The 20,256-nt window shown below is 33.3% G+C and overlaps 2 protein-coding genes and 1 long non-coding RNA gene across 4 annotated transcripts in view; 2 read left to right on the top strand and 1 right to left on the bottom strand.

The window, feature by feature from the left end:
• Positions 1-15,830, top strand: part of PDE3B (phosphodiesterase 3B) — an 89,967-nt gene extending 74,137 nt beyond the window's left edge. The window contains exons 10-16 of the mRNA XM_085317164.1: positions 1,556-1,667; positions 4,478-4,591; positions 10,644-10,843; positions 11,401-11,604; positions 12,466-12,627; positions 14,012-14,255; positions 14,606-15,830. Coding sequence (XP_085173290.1) covers positions 1,556-1,667; positions 4,478-4,591; positions 10,644-10,843; positions 11,401-11,604; positions 12,466-12,627; positions 14,012-14,255; positions 14,606-14,835 — 1,266 coding nt within the window. The 3' untranslated portion in view covers positions 14,836-15,830. The remainder of the gene's footprint in view (positions 1-1,555; positions 1,668-4,477; positions 4,592-10,643; positions 10,844-11,400; positions 11,605-12,465; positions 12,628-14,011; positions 14,256-14,605) is intronic.
• Positions 15,831-16,193: 363 nt separating this feature from the next.
• Positions 16,194-20,256, bottom strand: part of CYP2R1 (cytochrome P450 family 2 subfamily R member 1) — a 23,518-nt gene continuing 19,455 nt past the window's right edge. The window contains exons 6-7 of one of the 2 annotated variants that reach the window (XM_085317166.1): positions 17,821-17,894; positions 16,194-16,654 (exon numbers count right to left, since the gene is read on the bottom strand). In XM_085317166.1, the coding sequence (XP_085173292.1) occupies positions 17,839-17,894 (56 nt within the window). In that variant the 3' untranslated portion in view covers positions 16,194-16,654; positions 17,821-17,838. Of the gene's footprint in view, positions 16,655-17,351; positions 17,895-20,256 lie in introns of those variants that run through there. The other variant, XM_085317165.1, reaches the window with a different exon arrangement.
• On the top strand, positions 17,324-19,143 carry LOC146588901 (uncharacterized). Its single transcript, XR_014897321.1, has 3 exons — positions 17,324-17,358; positions 18,152-18,354; positions 19,118-19,143. It is a non-coding gene; the product is annotated as an uncharacterized LOC146588901 (long non-coding RNA).

Raw genomic sequence — 20,256 nt, 5'->3', positions numbered from 1 at the left:
GTAGAAATTTAGTTTTGTATCCAGAATTAGAACACATTGCTGCCAGTTCAAGGGAGATGAGAGCAAAAAACAGTTGCAGTCCAAAAAAAAAAAAAAAAAAAGAAAAAGAAAGAAAGAAAGAAAGAAAGAAAATAGAAACACTCAAGTGCAGGGCAAAATGTAGACTTGTGCCTGTCATGAAGAGAAGAAAAAGAAATGCAGGTAATTTCATTTTTGTCATCATTTTTGTCATTGGACACTGGTTCCCACCCACTGCCCACTCATAATACAAGATATTCTGGGTATTGTTTTAAATCTTCAGTTAGTCTTGTTTGCCCATAAGCTGACAATATTTTGTCAGAGTTCTTTGATTCCTAAGTAAATCTTGTCTGTTCATTCCAGGTCTTTTGTCACCTCTGTTGCTGACTGTTAGTGCAGTTTAGGATGCCACAATCCATTTTTGAGAGGTGTTTCTGCAGTTGCGTACTAGTGCTCTATGACCTATATTAGCTTGCATTTAGTAGGTGTGCAATCTAGGGAATAGTGCAAACCTGTAAGAGCCTAAATGTACAGGTTTCTACTTATCTCTACCAGCACAATTCTTCCTAATGTTCTCCTCTTCCTCCTCCTGTCCTTTTATCTATTATACTTAAGGCATCTGATACATATCTCAGTTAAAAGCTGAAGAAAAAGTGTATTTTACCATTATCCACTGTATGCACTCAGAAAGGAACATTTTTATTTCTGGCTCTCAAATTGTGTAAAGGGAATGACCAGGACAGGTGGAAGGAAGAATGTCCCTTTGTTTTGTTCTTGTGAACCTTTGAGACTTCCTGTACTTCAGAACATATTCTTTCTCTCAAGTGTGAGAAAAAGATGACAAAATGAGAAACGATGTCTTGTTTTGAAGGGCTTTCTTAATTTTTGCAATCTTTTTTTTGTTTAGTTTTTGGGAGATTTTTTATTTAAGGTCTTTTTGCAGTCACTAAGTTCACTTGCAAACCAAAACATGTTTGCTCAGTATCTGCACATGTATGGTCTGCATACATTTTGAAAATGATTTGCCAGTTAGCTTTTTTTAAAGGTTAAGATAAGTAATAATGAATAAAATATTGTATTTCTTTACCGACATCTGAAAAATAGACAGAAAATTCATTTTTCTTTAATTAGTTTCTGTGGTAAGGTAATCTGAATTTTGAATAATATAAATAAGAATTTAGGTTTCTTTTTAGATCAATAATGGAACAAAGCATGAATTCTCTAACATATTATGAAAAAGTTTTGGAGAATATTATTAAAAGTAACGTTGTACATAGGTTTTATCAGTAGAGAAATAAAAACTTTATTACTCCGTATTTGAGAGAATAATAAAAAATAATGATGTTTTTAACACCAAAAATTTAACCTTATATGTGTATGACATTAGCTTTCAAGTAATCTTTAATGAAATTTCAGTAATTTCCAGCTATATTAGCAAGCAAAATTTTAAAAACAGAAATATTTTTAAAGTTGAAAAGGAGAGTAGGCTTAGATGTTGTGACTTTCCAGACTAAAGTTCATTTTAATATGTATTTAGGTAACTTATACCTTGTTTCAAGATACTGGTTTGTTTGAAATTTTCAAAATCCCAACTCAAGAATTCATGAATTACTTCTGTGCACTTGAAAATGGCTACCGAGATATTCCCTGTAAGTAACGTCCAATTAAATATTTTTTCTTTTATACTAGTATATGTCTTTTAGTATGTGCTTTAGTTTAATGTTTAACATGGATGTAGATGATATTTGAGCTTAAATATATTTTAAATTCGTATATTTTTCAGGATTTTGAAAAGATTTGATGTACTACAGAAAAATTAATGGACACAAAAACTTAACTATTCATTCAAATTCTGTAAGATTATGTTGAACCTATACATTAACAAATTAAGTCAAGCCTGCTGAAGTCAATGGGAGAATATTTGTTGATTTAACAGAATTTTGGATTAGGTCTCTGATAAAATAATAGGAAAATAAGAATTTTGACAGTAATAATTCATCTTTCTSTTTAGGGCAGACAGATTTATTAGGGAAAAAAAAAAGGAGAGAAAAAAAAAGACAACTCAGATGTTTGTGCCAAGCCAGGGTCCTATAGGTGCCAGATCACTCGCAGTGTTAGCAGCTCACCATCACTGACTTAAAAAAGATCACTTAAATCATTCCTGACTCTCAGATATGATGAAGTATGCCTAGCAGATGTTTGATATTTATCAAACTTGTTTCTTGAAAGCATTCAGTGTTATAACCTCTACTCCCAATTTAAATTAATTTTTTCCATTATATTCAATCCAAGTTTCCCTTACAGAATATTTGCCCTTTTAGATTTTTTTTTCTTTCCATCTTCTGTGATGGATAGACAGAACAGTTGTCCAAACTTTTTAATGAATTTTCTTCTATTTTGAAGTTTTCTTGATGTTTCTGCAAAGTCCTTCTTTCTAAATGAATCATTTCTTTTAATTTTTCTTCATAAGTAGTTGTGTTTTATACTTAGCATTTTTCCATTTCTTCTCTGGCTTTACTGTATCCACAAATGCCAGAATAATTACTTTCAGATTTGCACGCTTGACATCTTTTAATAGCATACCTAGTTTTATAGTCTGTCTGTGATCCATCTCCCTAATCCTTTCTGCGGCATACTATTTCTTGGTCAGTTATTATCCAGTTTGTATTCATTTGTTTGATGTCCCCAAGAGCAGCACTTTTCTGCTGTCTTTATTGACTGTTCTGTAGTTGAATTTGGATTGTTCCAAATCAGTAAGATCTTTCGTATATTACTTCTGTCTTTCAAAATATATTTACTACTAGTCAATTAAATTCTTTTTTTTCTAACTGTTTCATAGATGGATAAACTTTTCTTTCACACCCCACTTATCTGTAAGTAAATATCTCTCACTTGTAAAAATTCCCATTCAAAGCTTTTTCAGAAGAGACATGAAATTCCCATTCTGTGCAAATCAAGACCAGCATCCTGGCTAGTGTCTTATAGACTCAGAATTCTCCTTGGGGTAAACCTGTAGTAGTTGATGTCATATTTTCAGCACATTACCATTTTACTTTTTTGGAGCTCAATAACGAGACAACAAACAGAAAATGAATAATCCCCTCACTGCCTGCCTGCCTCCCTCATGCACGTATCATTTTCTTTCTGCTTCTGGTATGGATAACTGCTTAATTTGTCCAAATATCAGAATTTTTTCACCCATTAGCAACACACAAGATTTTGAAGGTTGGATTCTACACATACTGAAAACTCAACAGTTGGCTTACATTGAAAACAAACAAAAAAAGAAAAAAATTTGGGCAGATTTGTGTGGAATTTATTCATGAAAGCATTCTATGCCAATCCACCCATATTCAAATACGCTGACCAATAAAGGAAACTAGTTTTAACTTAACCACTCTATTAATGAGTTTTTCAGCACAAGAGAAGACTTCATAAAAGTAAAGAATTTTCCTATGCATACTTGACAAATGATTAAACTTACTGTCTCTGCTGGGATGCTTTGGTCTTCCCAGCCTTACTCTCATTCCAAATAATTTTTAATATGTGAAGTCCTAATGAGGTTGGTCATTCTTGTATGGCACAAACATATGCATCTTTTCACACTCAATTTTTATTGTTTCATATGGACTTTCAATTTCTGTATGCATGCTTATGTCTCACAAAAGTTTATTTTGTTTCTAAGGAAAAATGCTTACAATATTATTCCATTAGATCCTGTTAGAAATACAGTTTTAACTGTTTTTATTTTAACTCTTTTGGATTATATATGGATAAGTTCAATTAGCTTGGAATTCTTACTAATTTGGAAATAACTTACTAATCATTTTACTGATTTTTCTATACTATTTGTTGCTCTGGTATTTCTACAGAAACAGAGCACTCAAAACCAGATGATTACGTGTTAAATGAGTTAGAGCAAGAAGCATGATTTTTAGATGAATAAAGTTAACTTCATGTGAAATACAGTATAAACCACAAAGTCAAACTGATATGTTAGTTCTATTATTTCTGTCTGTCTTTTGCTTCATTTTTCTGGTCCTGTTTCTGTACACCATTAATATAAGTCAAACATAGACCATAGTTTTGATATTTTATGATTTACTACATTTTAACATTAACTTTCTTGTTTTAAAAGATACATACACAATTAATATGCATGTGTGTTAGATGACATTTCCTTGTGGAAATACTTAACAATTTTCTTAGCAAGTTTTACAAAACAAATATGAAAAAAGAAAGGATAAGAGTTATATAATCTCAAATAAAATGTCATAAGAGGCAAAAGGCAAATCTGAAGTATTGTGTTTGGGCCAAATTTGAAAAATATTGCAAGTATAAGTATTTTTTAAGGAAAAAAGTATAAAAATTTAATATAGAATTGATTAAGGAATTTAAATACAAAATCTGGAGCAAAAGAGTGTAAAGAAAGTAACTCATGTATTTTGATTATTTTCAGATCACAATCGTATACATGCTACAGATGTTCTTCATGCAGTATGGTATCTAACAACACGGCCTATTCCTGGATTCCAGCAAATTCATAATAAGCATATAATAGAAAGTAATGTGGGTATGTATCCACATAGGTTATTCTTTTTCTTGTAAGAATATTTTAATGAAACTACACTAGGTAAAATGAATGGATTGAAAATTACTCAGGAAAAAACCCTCCCATTATTTGTATCATTCAAATATTTTTAATATTTTAAAATAAGACAGTGAGAGATAAGACAGTATTAGTACACACTATTCATAAGTATCAGTTGATTTTAAAATAATTATTAAATGAATAATTGTGGTAGTGCATGGTTTATTAGCCAGGGATATTGTTTCACTTAAGTTTTATTTGCTGAGTGAAGCCTTTGTATACTAGTACAGTCAGCATGTTTTCAGCATTTGAAATACATTAGACTAATATTTCTTAATTTAATTAAGGAATTAAATCACCCAAAGTAAAGTATTTCACTTAACTCAAGTTTGACTTAATGGTTTTAGTGTAAAAATGAGTATCTGAGAATCCTATATTAGAAATTACATATAGACATTCAGGTATTGATGCAATTACTCTACCAATTACAACTGAAAAATATAAACCCTAAAAAAGAAATAAAAGACTATTTAAATTCAAAACTTGAATGACTTTACTTCTGTTTCAGTTTACTTTTGTGTTGTCTGTGACTTTATGGAATTAATTCTTCGTAGTTTTTACATACATATTTGTATATATGTATGTATATATATGTATATGTTATATATGTAAAATACACTTCTAAATATAAACTAAATATAAACTTTTATGCTAAAATAATTTAAAAAAACAGTGGGTGAAATTCAGCACTCTTGAACTCTGACACTGTTTCATCTATACAGAAAGAAAGACAAGATGCAAGTCATGGGGTTTTTAGAAAGCTATAATTTTTTTGAAGTAGTTTGGGAACTGTGTAGTGTATCATACCATATATGTTATTTCTTCCTTAATATTTTTCTTCCTAATTTCTTTTCACCTCTCCTACTGCCTTTCTCTTTTTTTCTCCAAGTTTATTGACATTCACTGGTTATAGGCTATTGCATTTTCTTCTTATGAGAATTGAGAGGGATGGCGCTGGAGACTTACTGGTGGAATTAAAAATGATAAAAATCCTTTTTTCTTCTTCGCGCTCTCAAAAGTAAAATTAAAAATATAAAATTATAGTCTTATTGCTTTGAAGCTTTTCCAGTGTCAAAGTTAGTATGATTTTTAATCCTCCTTTAATTTAGCAAGGCAAAAGAGCCCCTTTTTATTAAGCAGCGATGAAATGCATACTATTGCATTTTTTTAAAAGTGGTGGTTTTACCCAGAGAAAAGAGAATAACAATATTGTCTCTCTCCTTATGATGAAAATATTTGCAACTAATGGAGTCGGTTCCTTTTGCAATATTGTCCACTGAGCTTTGTCTATAGGTCTGCAATTTCAAGAAGTAGCAGATTATAGGCATACTAAGGAAGACACTGATTCATCCTTTCTCGGTCTTGTTGAGGTTAGAGTGAAGCTAACGTGTTCTTTTTGGTGCTGTCGTTTTAAGAAGGGAATGAAATTCCAAGTCTGCATAACAGCTGGAGGACTTTAGCAACATGACAGTAAGGGGAAGGCAAAGCAGAAGTGACAGAGACAATAAAGGTAATGAGTAACCATTGGTATTTCTGTGGATTTTCTAAAGTCTATAGTTTGGACTCCGAGACATATCTTTTTGCCGGTCTCCCTCCTTCTCTGCCTTCACTCCTATGGAACGCATACGTACCAGTACATTTCAGTAATTAAAAGCTTAGATTATTATAGTTGCTTTCTTACCTTAATGACAGCTGCTGCAATCAGATATCAAGAGACAAGACTGGATGGCCAAACAACGTTGCCTTATTCCACTAGATTGCCTCCTCTGCTTACTGAAACATTTCTCTGAACCAGACATTTTCGGCACAAGTGATCTGTAACTGCAGAAAGAGGAGTTCTTGCTTTTTGTGGCTTCTGAGGCACTGTATGGTTTCAAGTACCAAAGCAAATCTCTTCTTCCTTCTCCTCTCAGATGAGGGCAATAAGTATGGATACAGTACTCTTACAGGGACATGCAATATGTCATGTTAGTGTTGGAATTAGTATGTGGCAGAATCATCTTAATCTGTGATCTCACTTACTGCTTTTATCTTCTTATTCTACAGATATCAATTTTGGATGGTTCTTGTTCCCCAACAACTAAAGTTCAGTAACACTTTACAGAAGAGATAAGCTGTTCTGGCCCTTATTATGCAACTCTTACTGTGACTAGGACTGTTCTGCTGTGGGAGAGTCCTGATCATTCTAGATGGCAGAAAAGTTTGCCTCAGTTTATGATGATGATCAGCAGTCACTTCGGGAACTGCTGAAGTGGGTAATAATATCTTTGTACACTTCTTGAGTGAGGAAATTGTGTGTGATTATCTATTGGTTGACAACTTCTGCATGCCACCCCTGCCTTTGGTGTCATGGCCCATAAATTAAGTCATTCTGGAAGCTACTAAATTTGTTGCTCAAGTCTCTCCTCTTATAGTAGGTAGAACTTTTAATCTGTGCTTTGATAGGTCAGGCATACCTAGGATGTGGTTTTGGAATACAGCATAAAGCCTCAGTGTCTTAATGTTATGTCATCCTTGTTGCATAGCTCAAGTATCAAATGACATACAAGTTTCTTTAAGGCTCTTTAAGCCTCTTCTGCTCAATACATGGTCTGTGAATATCCTACATTGCTCTAAATGTTGGTGGATAGTTCTCTGATTCTTGAACATTTTTCATCTCTGCATGTTAGAAGGAATCTCTTCAATTCTAAAATCTTTTTACAGTGGCCAAAAGTAGCACCTTTTCCACCTTTCTCAGTTATTTTTAGATGCCATGCATATTGAATAATGTCATTCAACTCTATCTCCTCCAATTAGCAAGTATTCTTTGAGCAGCAGTCCTGAAGGAAGGCCAAGCACTATGGTCTGCTTTCTGCTCCCTATTCCATTTCTTGTGTCTGTCTTTTTTCTCTTTTTTCTTTTCTTTTTTCTTTTCTTTTTCTTTTCTTTTTTTATTTGCCCTCTACTTTGCAGTCAGATACACAGAATGATAAAAACAAAATACTTGGATGTCAGACTTGAGACCAGCTTGCTTCTCCACTCTACTGTGAGCGTTTCTCTTCCCTGTCCTTCCTCCCTACCTTGGTTTTCTTTTCAGGGAATCTTCTCAGGAGTCTGCCCAAACAAGTTTTTATTGGGAACTATTGGCCCACTGTAGAGACATTTCCAGTGTAGCAAGGGATTTTACAGTGGATTTTATGCCAGAGAGTAGGAGAATGATCACGCAGCCTGAAACTACAGTTGAACTATGGTTGAACATGTTGATGTGATTTCAGCCAGTTACCTCTACCAATACAATCATTCCATTTGATCTTTCTACTTCACCAAGAGCTTTTTGTAAGATATTAGCAGTTGTGTCAACCCCTCTTAGGTGAGTAAGGTATTATGGGGGGAAAAAAAGGCAGTTAGTTGAGAAGGAGATGTATCAGATTGCTCTTTGATCCTTGAGAAGAGTAGCTTTCAAATGAAACAACCAGAATTTATATCTTATCCTTTTAGCCGTTAGAATTTATATTGGTGATCCTGGTTTCAGTGTCACTAGAGTCACAAGATCACTTGTCAGACCTTAAGTCTGACTTCCTTTCTGGATTACTGAATCTTTTTCTTGTTGGTGCTAGACGTCTCACCCCTTCTGTCTAGTCCAGGGTTGCAAAGTTTTTATCAGTTGTAGTAGTTTTGATACTTTATATTTTCAAAATCACCTAATCAACAGCACTGTGTTTTTTGCATGCTGATATAAGCACACTAAATATATGACTTTTTTTAAAAAAGTGACAATAGCAGTAACTTGATGTCAATATATGAAAAATTATTAAAGGTGGAAAGTAAAACCATTTAAACAGTTTTAAAAGAGGAAATATCAGCAATATTCTTATTTACTGTGTAGTGTGCATTCATACAATTATTATGCTGCTAAAAAATAGGCTAAGTTCCAAAGGAGAGACAATTATATTCAGTATACTGTGAGTTCTTTTTAAGATTATTGGAAAAAAGTATCAAAATTATATTTTAGTGTTCTTAAATGATTGCAGTTAATGACTGATGTTAATGGTTGTCAAAACACATAGTATTTAGAAAATATTGAAGAAATCTATTCAAATAGCAGTTTTCCTTATTGTTTTGCTCTCTACGCATGAAATATTGACAAAACAAATTTGATATCTTGTCCTAGAGGACAATTCTTTAGATGTGTTGTCAGCAAATTGCTGAGTTCGGACCAGAATCTGAAACTTTTAATAATTTTAGATACATATTCAGCAGATGGATATGACTTGTGTTATGGTGTAGCACTGCTTTACTTACATCTCATATTTCAATTTTAAAAATGTTTTTTTCATGTTGTAATAGATTTTTGTGTGTAATTTTTGTACATAAGCTCTAGACTGTATATTTAAGGTTTTTATTTATCTTAAATTTGTTTTTACTACTTATGTATGAAAAGCAGACTTATAGGGTAATGATCACAAAATTATAGTTTCAGTATTGTTGAGATTTAAGGAGATTGGCTCCAAATCGAGGCTTTTTTTTTTTTTTTTTTTTTTTNTTTAAGATGCTGCTTTTTGGTTTGGGGGATCTCTTCCTATCCACTCTAAAAGTGGATGTGGATGTTGCAGTTCTCTGTGCTTTTACCTTCTACCACAAAAGCACTTCCAGAACATACAAGAGATGATGTACTCTTTGTTATAAGTACTAATTAAAAGACTGTAAGCTCCTTCCATAAATAGTTTTTATTCTGTACTGACATGTTTCTTATGTAGAAGTTTCCACCTTACTGTTGCCAAACTCCTGTTAAATGAACAAATATTTAGTAGCCTTTTTGTTGTTGAAAAAAATCTGTAGTATCTTTTGATCTAACAGTTGTAAGCTTGGTTTTGATAGCAGTCTTTGCATTAGCTGGTTTAATAACATTTTGCCCTTAGAATTAAACTCCTTTTGGGGAAAGATTTATTATTGTGATTTTCAACATTTTATCCCCTCAAACATACTGTTTATAGAAGAGAGCTCATGCTAAATGAAACATACATTTATAAAGGCGAAGTGAAAGAAACATTTGCAAAAATACTAAATTACCTCCTGAACATGTCTTGCAGTATGAAGCATTTCTAATAATTACTTTCCCCTACACACAGCGTTTCCTGTATATGATTTGAGCACATAAGTATCAGAGTGTTATCACAGATGATGCAATTGGTATAGCCACATTCCTTTTTGGTCACTTGTAATTTGTTCTGTATGGAAAAGTATAGCTTCTACCGTAAGATTTAGCAAATTGCAGCTGTTGATACTGAGACAACACTAGTGCCCTAAAGATGTGTATACTGTGTAAATACAGAGATCTCTAATATTTTGATACTGTTTTCATAAGCATCTAATTACCATCTTCTAAAATTACATGGCAAGAAGAGTGAGTTTTGGCTGTGGTGAATTAAAAACTTTCTTTTTTCTGATTATGCTCCCAACTTTTCTGAAAATCTGCTTTATTTGCTATGTGAATGATAGCTATCTCTCAGCATTGTAATGTGAGATCTTGTCTCATAAAAAGGTAACTGAGGTGTATTATATATATATATGTAATAATAGGTAAATAATTGGTTTTATAAAAGGAGTGTACTGCTTCCCAGCTTAGTGACACGATTTAAAGACTCCAGGATGTTCTGTAGGAAAYTTTCTGCCCTCCTTGTGTTACATCATGAAACAACCAGAGCTTGTTATATTTTTGCAGTGCATCTACCCTTTTTGAAAACCTGGGTGGTCATGGTGAATTTATTACTTTTTAGCATTATCAACTTTTCTTCTAAATTGCTGGTTTAAGTATAAGCAATAGTATGACTTTTTTAAAAGAATGTCTTTGAAAATGAGTAGCTTCACCACTACAATGGTAACTATATTAAGATTATGTTGGCAATAGTATCTAGCTGAGTCATTTTAAATATGTTTAAAATACAAATGAAAGAAATGTTTTATATATCTTTTTTTTTACTTCCAATTTTCTTAGATGAAGCTAGTAGTATTTCCCCAGTTCGAGTCAGCTATGTTTCTTCAAAAAGCTGCTCTATTGCTGATGACAGATATGGGTGCCTGACATCAAGCATTCCTGCCTTGGAATTGATGGCTTTATACGTAGCAGCTGCCATGCATGATTATGATCACCCTGGTCGTACAAATGCTTTTCTAGTGGCTACAAATGCACCTCAGGTAAGAAATTCTGTTAACCAGAAAATTGTCTCTATCTAAAATCGGATTTCTTCTGATATCCCTGCTGTTGCTTGCTTAGGGAACATTTGCCCAATTTAAGACATGGGGAAAGTAATTTGTATTTACTTGTATAATACTTTTTGTCCTGATAAATTCTGAAGTGTTTTGTGTGTATTGGTTGTAGAAATGATTTTCAGTTTACAAAATTGAAAACAATAATGTAAATCAATGCTGTTAAATGATTATTTCATGAAGAGCTGGCTCTAGGACTGTCTAAATGGCTATTGTATGGATATTTTACAAGAAATTACGTTTAAGAAAAAAATCACTTGCTACTTTTTTTCTTTTTTAAGACTATTTCCTTCTCTTATCTACCATTTTTGGTCATTTTTGGTTCATTTTAGCCCTTAAAACTAGAAGACGAAACATCATTTCTGGTGTAATTTCATTAAAATAAATAAATAAAAGTCATATTACTGACTAGCTGTTATGCTTCGGAATATTTAATTACAGTTTTAAAGCTTAACTCTGACATTTATGATTCTTTCCTTTTGTAGGCTGTTCTCTACAATGACAGATCAGTCTTAGAAAATCATCATGCTGCTTCTGCCTGGAATCTTTTCTTATCACGACCAGAATACAACTTTTTATCAAATCTTAATCACGTAGAATTCAAGCGATTCCGTTTTTTAGTGATTGAAGCAATCCTTGCCACAGATCTCAAGAAGCATTTTGATTTTCTTGCTGAATTTAATGCCAAGGTTTGTTATATTTTAGCTTCTGCACGGAGTTGGTCATAATATATTGACATTAGTATTGCTACTCAGTGGTTGTTGTAACTTGCATTTGAAGTTTTACGTTATTTTAATTTGCATTAACTGATCCCCCCCCAAAACCCACAAGTAGAGTATTTTATTTGTGCAAGGTAATTAAACTACTTAATGTATTCTAAAGTACTAGCATAGATTTTGATCCTGATTCTCAGTGCCTTTTATTTTAACATAGTTAATTTCTTGAAAAAGTCTTCAAAAATATTTGTGGTCATACTTTTATCAGTTGAATTCAGTTGCTGAAACATAAATAATCTCATGGGACTGGCAGATACGACGCAGGATATACAGGAGACTTTCTTCTGAAGCAGTAGCTGAGCCAGACCAGCCACTACGGCATTACATCATAACAGAATTTTGGCCTAAGTATTTAAAAAATGTACAAATGCAGGGTATTCTAACCTTTAAAACTTGGCAGTAAGTATGAAAACCATGGTAACTGAGAAGTAGTATTTAAAGATTCAAATGAGATGTACCTTTTTGTTCATAAGCTAGTGCAGTATTTATGCACAGGAAACTGTAGTATATACTTCTGTATAGAGGGGAAAGTTGCTCATTTCCTTTCCTATAAATGTCAGTTTCCTTAGATCTTTAAAAATTACAATGAGATTATCTGACCTTGATAATATATCACATTGCCATACTCTGAAAGATAGAAAATGGCTTTTTGAATTATATAAAGCAGCAAATTATATGAAAAAATAATGCAATGTCTGTTGTGCAAAGCCTGAAAAAAAAACTTTGATGAATAGCTTTAATAATTTTTTTAAAAAATATATGTGCTCAAACCAGGCCAATGATATCAACAGTCATGGTATAGAATGGAGCAATGAAAATGATCGCCTACTGGTCTGTCAAATATGCATCAAACTGGCAGATATTAATGGTCCAGCAAAAGTTAGAGAGCTGCATCTGAAATGGACAGAAGGCATTGTCAATGAATTTTATGAGCAGGTAGGTATGAAGTGTAGTTTGCTCTTGTTTTATCTTATTGAAAGGCAGATGATCAATTCTTTCCATCGCCAAATGTGTAACTAAATATTTCAGTTTTATTCCTTCTGTTATATCTTCAGGTAAAGCATTTCTGTCTTCTTTTACTGAATACTGACAAGTTATGCTTTACAGGTATCATGCTAACAGTCCTTTACTCCCTGTTAGCTGTGTTAGAAGTTTGAAAAAAATCTCACTACCAATGTTGTTCATTTTTCAGATATTAGTTTATTTTTTTTCTTCCCTGCTTGAGATAATACTGGTAAAGAAAAACAACTCCTACTTTGGGAAGATAAATTCACTAGAATCTTTCTAGGTCAAAGAATGTATAGGGAAACCACAAGACTGGGAACATATACTTAACTAACTCTTAGTGCAAAGGGTATATCAAATTTTCAAAAATAAATATTAAAAATACATTCAAATGTAAAAAAGATTTTACAGTAGAACTTTGATAAATAATCCTCTTCATCATCATTAATGCAAAAAAAAAAAAAAAAAAAAATCTGAAGAATTGTTGTCCTTCTTTACATCTACAATATCTGTAATATATTCCAAAACATTTTTACTATCTGGGTTATTTTTGTGTGTTTGATCAAATTTCTGAGGAGCTAACTGCTTGAGGCAACGAGGGACTGAAAAATGTTTTTAAACTTAGCAAACACAGGCAAACTACAAAAATGCTTGGGAGATTTAAACAGGAGAAATAATCTGAAGTGCAAGCTCTTAGTATTCTAAGTGGTTCCTTTAGGCAAAGCTTGTTCATAAAACAGTATAGGTCCCACAGAAGTGTTAGGAGAAGTATTTATAGCTCAGAAATGTGTATTAGCTACTGTCCAAATTATTGTTCTCCAGTTTATAAAATAAAAATAATTAATTTATTCTAGATGTTAAGATTCCTTTCCTTCTACCCCATGCTTTTGGGAGAAGCTATTTACCACCATGCCTTATTCTAGCTGATTACTTTCACACTTGGTTCATTGACTTGACAACTGAAGTAAAATCTCCGCCTACCCTGAAGCTATCCTGTAAAGGCAGAGGAGTAGCAGCCCCAGTAAAACTAGATCTCAGTGCATAAGGGTATCTTACAGCAAAACTGAAGAGAGAACTATGAGCTGAGCAAGACTGACACACAAAGTGTCTCTTATAAAATTGTCTTATTTGCATCTTCATTTGTTTCATCTATACTATTATTGCCTCTGTTAAAAAGATATAATCTATGTGATATTAACGTGGTCTTTTTAAAAGCTTTCTAAATTAAATTAATTTAAATTTAATTTAATTTCTAAATTAAATTTTAAAGTTAATATTGTGGGAGGTTCTGTATTTTATTTTTTCCCTGTTGCAGGGGGATGAAGAAGCAAGTCTTGGATTGCCTATAAGTCCCTTCATGGATCGTTCTTCTCCACAGCTTGCAAAACTGCAAGAATCCTTCATTACTCACATAGTTGGCCCCCTTTGTAATTCTTACAATGCAGCTGGGTTGCTTCCAGGCCAATGGGTCGATGAAGAGAATGATGCAGGAAGTGCTGAGGATGATGATGGACCACAGCCGGAGAGTGATGATGAAGAAATGGAAGATCTCATTTTAAGTAAGAGTCTATTTTTAAGTTGGCACATATGGGTTTGCTTTAACAGATCCAGACATCGCAATGACGATTGAAAATGTACACTTTAAATATTGTATGTTTTAAGATTATGCTTCATGAACAAATTGTACACTTACAAAATTTTTGTTAATTATAGATTTGCAATTTGAAGTATAAATTTGTACTTTATCCTGTCAATGTTTAAATATTGTGACTGAGTATCTGTCTTATTGGCTGTTCTTCACTCAAAGCTGTGTCTGTTTCACAAAGTAACACTGTCTTTTGTATGTGTAAAATACAATTGTTCTGTTTTGCATTTCAAACTATCAAATATAACATTTACAATTTTACAGAAGCAGAAAGGAAAAAGGGCAGACGACAAATATTTTGCCAACTAATGCACCATCTAAGTGAAAATCACAAAATATGGAAGAAAGTGATTGAAGAAGAGGAAAAAAATAATGCTGAAGGAGCTAAACTGCTGACTGAGATCACGTCCTTACCTCAAGCAGATGAAATTCAGGTTATTGAGGAAGCAGATGAAGAAGAAGAGCGACAATTAGGAGAAGAAAAGACAGGTTGAGAAAACTTCAGAGTGGTGTTCAGTATGATGTTAGAAAGTCTATACTCTTTTTTTTCACTGTGCTGACTTTGGACTGACAGTTTGCATACAGTTGAAAGGCCTTAATACTGTGAGAGGATTCTCTCTATCTTAGTGGAATCCCCCTCCTATGCACTTTCACCACATAGAATATGAAACTTTATTCAAAGGTTGAGTATTGTACACCATGATGCAAAGTTCTTTATGCCTTAGTTGGTATAAAATATCCTGTATAATGCTGCCTTGCCGAGTATGGAACTCTTACTTTCCTTGAGGTACCTGCAATTTTTAAAAACATACAGCGACTTCAGTTACCAAAGTAGCAAGAACTCTTTGCTAACAAGGAAATGTTGGATGCATCTTAATAATGCTTTGAGTTGTGTATTTCATGTTGTTTTTGAACATGAATAAGAACAAGTCTGTGCATATATGAAACCTTGTTACTGTTGCAGTGCACGCTTGTTGTGGGGTGTCTACTTAGTGCAGCAATGTGCTTAATGTAGTCATCTCTGAGCAACTGTTCAAGGACTGTGACATAAATGCTGAATTCTGGTTTAAAAAAAGAAAAAGTCCAGGTGCATCTATTCTGATGCTTTTTATTATTGCGCATAATCTGATGTTTTGTTTTTGCAGAAAATATTCAGGTTTGCAGTGGGTGTTTATCATAAATCGTTGAATACAAGGCTGTTGTCACCTATTGCCTTGCTGTTCTGTGGTATAACATTAAAAATTGGTTCAGCTACTTAAAATAAGAGATTTTATTCTATTACTCTTAATGCTATATTTCTTGCCCTTACTCAGGTTACTATTCAAAAGCAAGTCAACCAGATCTTACCTTGCATAAATTTTAGTTGTTAAATTTTGAGGAAATATGATCTTATATTTCATTTTTCTTTGTATGTAAAACTTTAGGAGAATTAAAGATTTTTTCTTTTTAACAAAGAGACAAATTACTGTTTCAAAATGATTAGTGTATTTTATTGTGTCCCACATCTTTTCTTCCATCACAGACATAGCTTATAGTGCCTTCAAGTTAGATATACATGCTAAAACATACATATAGAGAGCAGAATGTGACAATTTCATGTAAGGCCTAACATGAGGATAAGCACCACTGTAGTATATTACTTTTATAGATTGTTGAGTTTTTAAATAAGAAACTTTGACAATCCACAAAAATGTATTTTAGGAACATTACCACAGTAGTCCTAATTGGAGGGAGGAGAGAAAAAAAAGTCCATAAATTAGGCTAGAAGTATGTAATCACCTTATACAAGCCACAGTTCACAAATAAAGCTGTTTTAAAAAGTATATTTTTTAACAGTAAACATTTATATGCTGTGGAGTTGAACTAAATAAAAACAAATGCACACATGTGCAAGTTGGAAAATGTATGTTAGCATATTTATGTTTACATTTATGTCAGTTGACTTGAAAAAGAGGTGACATGCCTAGGATAACTTTGTGCATATTGCACTGTTTTACACCATTGAATTTTTATTCTTCTCGTGACTGGCTAATTTAAATAACTGAAAAGGAATTCCTTTTTTATTTTTCCACTAATAAGCTATTCTTGGATCAATTTAGAAGACCACTGAGACACGCTTTGCTGTTTTATACAATCAGTGAAAAATCCCCTTTTGCTGTCATTATTGCTATCACTGCATTTTTTTGTAACACAAGTGTTAAAACTAGACATTTCTGTCAATAATAAAATACTGCACTACTGAAGCTGGCACTTACCAGTCATTCACTTGTACTTTGCATCTGGTTTTTTTCCATATATTTCCGTGATAGATCACTTGAAGACAACAGAAATTATGCTTGTTTGAATATGCTATATTCTCAGCATTTCATGTTTAGCCTACATATCTATGTGTAAAAACACACTTTTAATCCTAGTTAGTTTCATTCTTCCTTTGACTGACAAAAGGATGCAAATGCTTTTAGTATGTGATAGTATTTTACATGACATGTTCCATTCTTCCTCATTTAAAGAAATAGTTATTTAAAAGTATTATAAAAAGAGAATAAAAGGTATAAATAATATTTTATCTTTTACTAAAGCATTGGCAGCATTTGAATCTGGTGACAGCATTGCCAGCAACTTTCTTATCTCAAGTGTCCCTTATGTTCTTTAAAATTGGATGCAGTTTTTAAATGAAAAAAACAAGGAACAAACCTAAGTGTTTATTAAACTATACTACTAGTATATAATTCCAGTTAGATATTTTCAAGTTATAACTTGCTTTAAAGATATGTTTAATTGTGAATCAGTCCAAAATCTATCTTAAAATGTTTGTTGTTTATGTATACGTAATATGTGACTAATTGTTATTCTTAGAGCAAGGGGGAAAAGAAGGTATAAACGTCATCAAAGATCAGTTCAGGACATTTTTGCAGAAGCGGAGGCAACTGAAACTGAAGGTGTCAATCATTCAAAAATGGTGAAGGAAGATCATTGTAAGGTTGACTGAGCTGTTGTCAACAATAATATATACCCAGGTAAGGCATATTGTTCTTATTCCATCAGTATGCTCACAATCCACTTCTGATAATAGGCCGTCAAGAAATTATATTAAATTTAAATCTGTGATCACACATTGATTCACAGCTACCGAGAGATGCTATGGAAAAGCACATTGAAGAACACCTTTAAAATACTCCCTAAAGCCATGCTTGCCAATCATTTTGTCAAGAAGCAGACTAAATTAGTCTCCGCTAAAGTTTGTGCTGCTACAGCAGACATGTCTTTTAGGCCTTTATTCTCAGTTTGAAGTGATGTCTTCAGCACCCTTCCTATAAATGACAGTCCCCCATCTCCTCATTGCCTTCCTTTACAATGTTGGACAGATTAGTTGCTCCCATGCATACAATGGATACAGAACTAGACTACAAAGTTCAGTTTCTGTAAGGGCCCAATTCCTTATATGCGTTCTGGAGACCTCTGGATGTTACGGTACTCACATACGTTGTCAAAAGAAGTTACTTGGATCTTCTTCCCATGAGTTCTTCCTCCTCAACAAAGTCAGGTGATGAGTCTAAGGTTAAAAATGAAAGAACTGATGCAACATTACTTAAGGAAGTCCAAATTAACAAAGTTTCAGTAAGATATGATTTGCTATATGTATAGAACCATTTCTTCTCTCTAATTCTTGCATTGAATTTTCAGTCTTCTAACAAAAGGGCTATAAAGGAATTAATATCTGTGGAGGAGAGTTCTATCAGGTGACAAAAATAACCAATTCTGAGAAAGAAGTTCTTCACTCTTTTTCAAACTCCTTTCTCTCCTCAAAAGAAAAGGAACGAGTGCATTCTCACGGGCATTGCGACTGACGGACATGTGACAGTCAAACAGTGTTGCGCACACCCTCTACAGCAGGTGAATCAATAAAAGGAGTCAGCAGAATTCCAAAGCTCACTTCTAGTTCCAGTCACTCCTGGGCAGCCATGATGAGCACCCGGCTCCAGATTCCTTTGCAAGCATATGCAGAATTTGAGGTAATCCAGCCTGGCACTAAAACTTGCAGGGCAAAACTAACCCTCTTGGCCAAAAACATCTGAGAAGATAGAGAGGTATGGAGCCAGAGGTGTATCTTATGCTGGCAAGTCTGAAGCTGGGAATTTCAAAGATTCCTTTGAGGGAGGATTTGCAGTTAAAGGATAGAATAGCTTGAGGGTAAGAGGAAGGAATTTCAGTTTGGCAGATGAGAAATGGGAAAGGAGAAGTAAGCATAGTATATGCATTTTTATGCACTACGACAAAGTGGCTGTCACTATTGCCAGCTACAGTTCTTGACTACAATCCAACTTGTTAAGATGAATAAGAAGACATACTGCATAGTAAGTAAAATTAAAGGAACCTTAAACTGGTTGCATTAATCCATGCTTTAAAGTACAGAAATAATGGAAAATATAAGCAATTCTAAACCACAAGATAATTTTTTCTGAAAAAAAAAATCTGAAAGGCTGCCCAGTTAATGCCTTCAAATTTGAATTATATTAATTCTCATCAAATTTATAAATTCTTTATCTGCTTCTGTCAAACATGTTTCATGGATGTTTTTAGATAATTAAGTTTTACAGGTAATGATGACGCAATGGTAGTGACAAGTTCTAGTGCAAGTTTGAGAAAATTGATCTGTGTGGCCAGTAAAAGTTAGATGTTCATGTGGTTATAAAATGTAGAGAAAATAAATACGTGAAGTTGATTAAATGAGGTATAAACAGCATGATCAAAGCAGTGTTTTGTTTTTTCCTCCAGCTTTCCTCAGAATTATGTTCCTGAACAACTTGTTTCTTCTTGTTTGTGTTAAGGCAAATGAGGTAATCAATTACTTTCATTTTTGCAATGAAGAATTTTCCTTTCGACATCTCCTGAAGTGAACCTTTACTTTGTTGTAATAATCATAGAGATGAACCTGGCAAAATAACACAGCTGTTATCTGTTTCCTATCTAATCTTAATTTAATGGGGCCATGGACAATTAGTCGTCTCATGTCTTCTACTAAATGAGAAAGAACAATGGCTTGTATTTCAAAGAAGACAGGAGAGAAAGCTTGTGGACTAAACTGCTTCAGCATAAATATTCCGGTGTTCTTGAATTCCTAATTGGCAGTGACCCTTTTGGCATAATGCAGATCTCCCACATCTTATGAATCCAACTACTGGGTACAGAGCTGTAGCTGAGGAATCTCTCTCAATGTTTTTGTTCTCCATTGTTGCTCTCATTTCTGCAAAAACTTTTCTGTCTTGGGTTTATACTAATTTCTGGTTAGTCTCACTTCTGTTGTCTCTAATACTCTAGCATAACTGGCAGTTGTTTGTTTTCTTGGTAATAGCAGTAAGCCAAAGAAAATGGTTCCAGTAAAGAACAAAGTGTTTTCCTTTGGTGCAGAGATTAAAATGTCTGACCAGAAATCAGCTGGCTTTAAACACTATGTTGTAATATATTCAGAACACTGAATAATAGATGCTTAATGTATTTGTGTGATTGACGCTTATTTGGTTCTATGTGACACTAGAGATGCCCTTTAAAAAGGGTACAACACAACTGGAAAGTTTTGACAGCAGCATTTCTTCTAGAATCTGCACACTGTGAGTCGTCTTTTGATTCTGTGCTGCAAGAGATCGCAGGTCAGAGCAACTAGTGCCTATGACAGTCTCCACTATGTGGGTTGTATTGCCTGGCAGAACATTACCATCTGTGAAACTTAAGAGAGTAAAAAATGTGTAAAGAGCAGAAACCTTCTRTTGTGTGCTTTTTATGTGACGTTTTAGAAAAGTAGAAATGTATAACATTAAGCAAATAGAGCCTTTAAATAACAGGACCATAGTATAGTGTTTCAAAAGATTCCTACTATTCACCTTGTGGTTTGTCCATGTTCTGAATATTTTGCCAAA

This window comes from Rhea americana, unplaced genomic scaffold, assembly GCF_003343005.1.
Source record: "Rhea americana isolate MKP2758 unplaced genomic scaffold, rheAme1 scaffold_49, whole genome shotgun sequence".
NCBI lineage: Eukaryota > Metazoa > Chordata > Aves > Rheiformes > Rheidae > Rhea > Rhea americana.
Note: the sequence above shows the minus strand (reverse complement) of the source record. Positions and strands in the feature narration are given on the sequence as shown.